Here is an 8,373-nt window from a genome sequence, read left to right as displayed (position 1 = left end):
TGGCTGTCCATGGTACTGAACTCCATGGTGTGGGTGTGTGTGTGTGTGTGTGTGTGTGTGTGTGTGTGTGTGTGTGTGTGTGTGTGTGTGTGTGTGTGTGTGTGTGTGTGTGTGTGTGTGTGTGTGTGTGTAGAAGAAACATGTTGACTCACCCTACTTGTAGAGAAACGCCAATGCCATCCTCCTCTCTTTCATGTTTCCGAAACGGTCTATGACTCTGTCATACAGTACACGCTTTTAGTTTTTGTTGTCCTAGGCTACCTGGCTAAAATGCTTGCTCGCTAGCCTAACTTCCTTTCATGGGCAACGATGCACCAGGCCAGCTAGTTAACATTAGCCTACCTCTAGTTATATATTGAACTTCCATCCTCTCAGGCCAGGGGCAGAATCGCCGTTATAATCATTAGCCAGTAATGGAGAATTAAGTAAAACCACAAGTCCAAATCCCTATCTCCACCCATGGCTAATTTAGGAAAGGGACGATTTTAGCTAGCTGGCCACCGGAGGACAACAACACAATGAGATGCAACAATTCAAGTTTTTTTCTGTAAATGATGTTCTGCTTTTGATGTGAAGCCAAATCCAAACTGGCTTCCCTTGACACTTGTTTTTGGTGCGGCAGGACCATTCACAGTAGCGCTCACTCAGTTTAGCTCAATGCTAATTGGCTAATGATTTACATGGAACGTCTGCACAAAACAATTTCCTCCCCGCTCATTATCCAATGTACACATTGTAGGCCTACAGAGTGCATGGCACAGGAGGTTGGTGGAACCTTATTTGAGGAAAACGGGCTCGTGGTAATGGCTGGAGTGGAATCAATGTAACGGTATCAAATACATCAAACACATGGTTTGTTGCCATTCCATTGGCTCCATTCCAGCCATTATTATGAGCCATCCTCCCCTCAGCAGCCTCCACTGATTCATAGATACACCTTATAGGCCTACAGAATACATATATATGTGGGTGTAAACTAGAGCGAGAGTTTCTCTTATTTCACGTTGACAGCCCTCACAGTGTGTCCACTTTCCACTGTTTATCCTTTCAAACGTCTCTGATTCCAGGCTGAGCAATGAATAGCCGCCAGTTAGCAATGAATGACCACTCCTTCCCTGGAGGTTGGAAAGCATGCTGACCTCATACATGCATTGATTGTATCAAACCTGTTTTGAACTGTCTGTCTGTCTGTCTGTCTGTCTGTCTGTCTGTCTGTCGAGGGGAGGTTGTTTTACTATTATCATACATTTAATTTGATAAAATAATTATGTGCAGGGTAACCTACTTACCCACATATCAATCAAATTTACTTATAAAGCCCTTTTTACATCAGCAGATGTCACAAAGTGCTATACAGAAACCCAGCCTAAAACCCCAAACAGCAAGCAATGCAGATGTAGAAGCACTGTGGCTAGGAAAAATTCCCTAGAAAGGCTGAAACCTAGGAAGAAGCCTAGAGAGGAACCAGGCTCTGAGGGGTGGCCAGTCCCCTTTTGGCTGTGCCGGGTGGAGATTATAACAGTACATGACCATTAAGTCCAGATTTTTCTCCAAGATGTTCAAACGTTCATAGATGACCAGCAGGGTCAAATAATACAGTGGTTGTAGAGGTTGCAACAGGTCAGTACATCAGGAGTAAATGTTACTAGATTTTGTAAAATCGATATTTTTCAATGCCATAAATACCAACAATACCAAAATCCAAGCTCAAGGTAAAAGCTGCCTTCATGCAAAAATCTAGGATCATCACCCATCCCAAATAATAACCTTTACCATTAAACAGGTTAAACACAAAACTGATCTTAGATCAGTGTTCAAGGGGAAACTTACTTGTACTCTCAAACCGGACAGCGACCTGAAGAGGGAAATGTGTTTGGAAGGAGACAGTGTTGGAGTGTTGGGGAATGCAATGCCCACAGTAGCCTCTGGTGGTTACTGTCAGTAATGCAATCTACTGATTATTTCAAATCATGGAAACGTGTGTGTGTGTGTGTGTGTGTGTGTGTGTGTGTGTGTGTGTGTGTGTGTGTGTGTGTGTGTGTGAATGGCCAGCTCTGTGTGCTCTGCTGTGATCGACGAGGTGAGCGATTCTCCTCAAAGAGGGGTTGAGTTGGTGACTACTGGTTGACATCAGTCCATTCACAGGTGTTACGGGAAGAATGGGCCTCTGGCTGTGGAACCAGAGGCCTTTAACGGCATCTTGCCTTGCTAGCCCCTTCCAAACACCCCGCCCACTCTCTCCCTCACACACACACACACCCCTGTTCTAGGCACCCTGTTAAAAAGCGGCTGTTCCTAACACATGGCTGTCAGACGCGCACATACGTCCAGCAGTTCATGACTGCTTCCATGTAACCAGAACAAACATCTGAGGGGCATTAGGTCTGTGTTACTGTTGTTTGACTGGACATTGCTGCTCCAGAGGAACAACAGTCTCACAGTGAACTGGGGTATATCTGGCGACCGGGCACAGGGGAAGGGTCTGTGTGACACTTCATTACATTTGTGTGAGGAGACCTGCAACAGGTTAACGTGGTACACAGACCCTCCTATGTGAGTCATGGACACACAAGTCTTCTACCACTTATGGGACCAGCTGTAGCTGTAATTATTGCAGTGATACAGCACCCATTGGATATGTCACGATGAGTTTATTAATAATGACATCAGCCTACTTAAATGACCATTGCCATACATGTGGCAGTATCTTACATGACAACAAATAAATATCTTATACACATAGATATTAATAGAATCTTGAAGACAGATGAAAGTAAAAACGAATCTTGTCCACCAACACAATTGAGACAGTCAACTTTTACTTGGTAGTGAACCATCATATTCCATTCAGTGATACACATTTGTGAAATGAACAGAATCGCAAGTCAATCAAAAAACGTTCCATTTGTAATGGGCCAGGAGCTTTCATTAGACAATTGACTAGATCAGGGGTATTGACTAGATCAGGGGGATTCACCTCTGACCCTACGAGGTCGGGAGCCTGCTGGTTTTCTGTTCTACCTGATAATTAATTACACACACCTGATTAGAGGGGAACAATGAAAAAAAGGTCCATAGTTGAGTTTGAGTGGCCTAGACTATATCTAAGGGCCAAAGTATTTATCTGAAAAGATCCTTGCCCTAGAAATTAACATATGAGATGATGATGTGTCCAAGGAGTTCCTCATCACAGGAGCAGAGATTAAAGCTGAACGGTCAGGGGGGGTCAGATGAGCAAAGGTTAAAGGCCAGGGGTCATAGTTCAGCAGAAGTCCTTCCATAAAGCATAGGGTGCATCCATAGAGAATGATAGAGCCCTTTAGTGGCCAAAAGGCCAATTGTAGCATGGGGAGCGCCATTGAGGGCTTCCACCATGCTTCCGCCATTTTAAAGTAGTCAAAGTAGTCAACTCGGTGGGGATTCCTATGGGTTGTAGCCTCAATGGCGCTGTCCATGCTGTCACAGACACTATAATGGCACAGATATAGTTCTCTACCTATCTCTATGGGTGCATCTCAAAAACCACCTCTCCCTGTCTCCTTTCCTTCATCTGCACGACTGTGAAAGAACTAGACAGGGGACAGTAAATATTGCTGGTAGTCATCAAGCATTTAAAGGTTAATTCCACTCCAAAACTATATTTTGGTATTATTTTTCATTAGTCCACTGTTGATACAGTCCCACAATGTTGTACAGGTCAGCAGTCAATTTTTTAAGATATTGGACTTTCAAGAAGCAAAGTGTCACCGGCCACATCATCATGATGATGTAAAATGCATCATAACTTCCATCTATCTCTGTCCTTTGTATTTAGACCAGTGCAGATGGAGGAAAGGAGAGGAAGATATAATATATTTCAGACACACCCAAGGACTTGATTCTCTCGCTCTCAGAGTGGGAAGAGAAGAGAAGTGGAGGGAGGTGGTTTTTCTCTCACTCTCACTCTCTCGCTCACTCATCCCCGGCCGGTAGATTCTCTTCGATCCTCTTGATGAACTTCATGCGGATCTCTGTGACATTGTCTCCTCTCAGGGTGTCCTGAGCAAACTTCACATCCACTGCCATCTGCACCTGGAGGAGAGAGGGAGATATTAGAAATTAAAAAGGGCTTTTCTCGACATAATAAAAGCTTCACAACACGTGAACATAATAACATACACTGCATGTACAAAACATTAAGAACACCTGCTCTTTCCATGACATAGACTGACCAGGTGAATCCAGTTGAAAGCTATGATCCCTTATTGATGTTGCTTGTTAAATCCACTTCAATGTGTGCCATTCAGAGGGTGAATAGGCAAGACAAAATTATTAAGTGCCTTTGAACGGGGTATGGAAATAGGTGCCAGGCGTCCCGGTTTGTGTCAAGAACTGCAATGCTGCTGTATTTTTCACACTCAACAGTTTCCTGTGTGTATCAAGAATGGTCGACCACCCAAAGGACATCCAGCCAACTTGACACAGCTGTGGGAAGCATAGGAGCCAACATGGGCCAGCATCCCTGTGGAATGCTTTCAACACCTTGTAGAGTCCATGCCCTGACGCATTGAGGCTGTTCTGATGGCAAAAGGGGGGAGGGTGCAACTCAATATTAGGAAGGTGTTCCTAATGTTTGGTATACTCAGTGTAAATCACACAAATATAATTTTCACAGTACCGTGCACAGTACTGTGCTGACTCTGGTATTTTCTTTTCACATTGTCCTTTTTTAAGCACGGTTCCAACAAAGATGGTGGATCCGTATCCAGGCCAGAACAGTACAGCTTGGTTAGGCTAGTGTGAAAAGGCCTAAAGAGGCACAGTCCTTACCATCTCCAGAGCTCCTCGGAGTACCCCACACAGCAGGTTGGAGTAGACCAGGGAGCTGTGGTTGTCAGGCAGCTCAACAAAGTCCACCAGGGGGTTACTCTCCAGGATGAGGGAGAACTCATCCCCCGCCGGGCTCCAGTTGGTCACACTGGGGGTGATGCCCAGGTACATCTTAAACGCCACCTAGTGGACAACACATGCAATCATACAATGCTGTTAGTGTTACAATGGTGTTAGTACTGCATTTATAATGGAACAGAGACTATCACTCTCATAAGATTCTTCACTGAATGCAGACAATTTGACATTGTCACATGTTTTCTACTGAGAAAGGGTTGAAAAGAGAGGACTAGGTTAGGGCCAGGGAGTGTAAAATCTTTCTTTACCAGGGTCTCACACCTGCCGAGATAATCAGTGATCAAGTCGTTGAGATCTGCCCTTGTGAATGTATCTTTTAAACTGCGTGACGGCAGTTTGGTTGTTAGTCAATGTCAAAGCTTGCTAGCAAGAGCTGCCCCGTCCTGCGGTCGAGTAGCTGAAATAAACTGGGGACATATTCAACTCTGGTCTCTAACGCTCTCATTGCAAAGTGATGGATGTAGGGTTGGTGTCAACCACACGGTGAGAGAAGTAGCGTTTGAGCTTGACAAGTAAAGTCTACAGTGATTTAGTATTGGGCCCGCTGCTCAGGAGTACAGAAGACTACTGTCTGACCACATAGACACAAGCACGAGTTTGTGTGTGTGTATGGTCATTCCTTCAGTGTTAACTAATGTACTTGGGCGAGGGGTTGTATTTCACCCTGGATGTAGGTTGACAATTCTGCCTGGACTACTGTATAAGAAAGACAACAAGCAGTGAGGAACAAGAGCCCAGACACACACACACACACACACACACACACACACACACACACACACACACACACACACACACACACACACACACACACACACACACACACACACACACACACACACACACACACACACACACACACACACACACACACACACACACACACACACACACACACACACACACACACACACACACACACACACACACACACACAGGCTGGGGCCAGTTGGCTTTGTGGTGACATAGCTGGGATGCTTCCCTACCTGTGTGAGTGCAGAGAAATGAAAAGCAGTAGAGAGGAGCGATGAAACTATGCAGATTACTGCAGGTTGGAGTTCAAATTCCTGTCGCTGACTCCCTCGCTCTCTAACTCACTCATTCACTCGTTCATAGTCAACCTCCCTCCCTCAGTCTTTTTCCCAGCTCTCGCTCCCTCTCTCAGATCTTAATCTCTTTCGCTCTTCTCCATCTCCGTTTTTCTCTCTCTCCCTGTCCTTTTCTCTCTCCTTCCTTCCCTCCCTCACTCCTTCTCTTCCCCATCGCCTCTCTCCTTTCTGGGAGGGTTCCATGGTCACGCTCTGATTGGCTCAGGGACATTCCCGTTACCTTAGCGATGACGTCGGCCGTTTCTCTGAAATCCTGACACCTCCCAACGCTGGAGCGCGCCAAGAAGTCTTCGATGAGACGCACTCCGATATTATATCCCCTGGAAAGAGTAAAGGATAAAAGAATGGTTCCACTTTAGAGCAGAGATTCCACACCTCCCTTAAAGCTTTCAGACATGAACACTGGCATAGTTGAGCAAAGCTGAAAGAAAGAGATGGAGAGATATAGAGATATAGACAAACATCTGGACCCTATTAAGGAGTCAGATTAGATCATCACCTAATTGAACCATATTTGGGGCATGCTACAGTAGATGTCTTAGTTTGGCAGAGCAGAAAACCTTTACAGGCCATATCTGACCACCACACACACACGTCACATCATTGGTCTATTAGTTTCTAGGGTCAAGTTTAAGAGGGATGGAGAATTTGTCAGTGTGCTGTAGGTTGACGGGAAACTTCAGAGGCCGAAACCAGTAGCTCCACTTTTTCCATTTGCAGAGTGAAGGATAAACTGAAAATGAAATGTTGAGGAGTGGCACATTTTACACACACACACACATGTGACTCTATTACTCTCCTTGTCTCCTTTCCTTGATCACTTATAAGTGAGAGGACTAAGCAGAGTTTGTTGAGAAGAGAAGAAACTCACATCTTATCCAGCTGTTTGTTGACCTCCTCGTCGTTCTCATAGTCCTTACATAGCTGGGTTACCAGGGCTCCGTATGTCAGAGTGAACAGCTCCGAGTTCTACACAGAGAAACAGAGAGAGAGAGATCTATTGGGTGAAATACCACAGTGTGCAATCACAGCAGCAAGATTTGTGACCTGTGGCCACAAGAAAAAGGGCAACCAGTGAAGAACATACACCAGGGTTCTTCAATTCCGGTCCTGGAGGGCCGAAACACTTCTGTTTTTTATTTCTACCTGGTAGTTCATTGCACTCACCTGGTGTCCCAGGTCTGAATTAGCCCCTGATTAGAAGGAGAGGATGAAAAACAGAGGTGTTTCGGCCCTTCAGGACCGGAATTAAAGAACCCTGACATACACCATTGTAAATACAACCCAATTTATTTTCCCTTTTGTACTTTAACTATTTGCACATAGTTACAACACTATATAATGACATTTGAAATGTCTATATTCTTTTTGAACTTTGTGAGTGTAATTTATTGTTTATTTAACTTTTATTTATTATCTATTTCACTTGCTTTGGCAATGTAAACATATGTTTCCCATGCCAATAAAGCCCCTTAAATTGAAAATGAGAGAGAGCGAGAGAGAACTTAATTGCCAGCACCCCCTGGTGTAAGAACGTCAAAACTACAGGCATCTTTCATTGATTCAAAGACAGTGAATAATTTATTGTATTGCAGATAAAACATTTTCATAAATGAATTCAGCCTGACTAGAGTATGGTTATCAGGTACATGGGTCAGCTACCTACGACGAAGACAAGTACCAATATCATAGGGGCACATATTCTCATGCCAATTGCTATCCATGCCAGGCTAACAATTCATATGTTTAACAAATGCGAAAGGTAACCATGCCCGAATAAAAAATTCTAAACAAGTTGCAGTGGCTCAGTGTGCCATGGTGCTAGCTAGCGAATGAAATGCTAGTTACAGTAACTAACTAGCTAGCCAGGCTAGTTTCCTGTATTTGTCATTAATTACATTATCATTGAATATCTAAATTGCACTATAGCTAAGCTGATGTGTCGTTAATACTTAATCAAAACATGCATTATTAGATCAACATGTTAAGCTGTTTTTTGGAGGTCAATAAAAGGCAGTTTGTCGTCTAAATTAGCTAGCGTTAGTTTAACTTACTACTGTAGCTAGCTAGCATTAATGGAGTAGCCAGTATGCTAAGTAGCATAAGCAGAACGCGACTCCTTACCATCTTCTTGCTGTCTGTGGTTCGGTTGGATTGCCTTGACATAGTGTATTGGGTTACAGGCTTGTACAGATGATTGGGTAGTTATCCTTTCTTTATTCGTTTCTTTGAGAGCGGTCCCCGTGATCTATGTTCTGTCTCAGCTGTCAAACACGCAACTTCCTGAAAAACAGGAACCGGAATCAGCGGAGGATTG

At 44.1% G+C, this 8,373-nt stretch overlaps 1 protein-coding gene across 1 annotated transcript; it reads right to left on the bottom strand.

Moving 5' to 3' along the window:
- Positions 1-2,631: 2,631 nt before the first annotated feature.
- Positions 2,632-8,336, bottom strand: LOC121572291 (trafficking protein particle complex subunit 3). The gene is made up of 5 exons (XM_041884316.2): positions 8,181-8,336; positions 6,928-7,025; positions 6,277-6,376; positions 4,810-4,992; positions 2,632-4,071 (listed from the first exon to the last, which is right to left on the bottom strand). Exons 1-5 carry the CDS (start codon positions 8,220-8,222, stop codon positions 3,952-3,954), a joined length of 543 nt encoding a protein of 180 aa, XP_041740250.1. The 5' UTR covers positions 8,223-8,336; the 3' UTR covers positions 2,632-3,951.
- Positions 8,337-8,373: the final 37 nt, after the last annotated feature.

This window comes from Coregonus clupeaformis, chromosome 29 (assembly GCF_020615455.1).
Source record: "Coregonus clupeaformis isolate EN_2021a chromosome 29, ASM2061545v1, whole genome shotgun sequence".
NCBI lineage: Eukaryota > Metazoa > Chordata > Actinopteri > Salmoniformes > Salmonidae > Coregonus > Coregonus clupeaformis.
This window is presented reverse-complemented; position numbering and strand designations above follow the sequence as displayed.

Coding starts and splice junctions, on each gene's coding strand:
- LOC121572291 (XM_041884316.2), bottom strand. CDS start 8,222: ATGTCAAGGCAATCCAACCGAACCACAGACAGCAAGAAGATG. Junction 4,993..6,276: donor CGGCCGACGTCATCGCTAAG/GTAACGGGAATG, acceptor GTTGTCCACTAG/GTGGCGTTTAAGATGTACCT. Junction 4,072..4,809: donor TCCGAGGAGCTCTGGAGATG/GTAAGGACTGTG, acceptor TCTCTCCTCCAG/GTGCAGATGGCAGTGGATGT.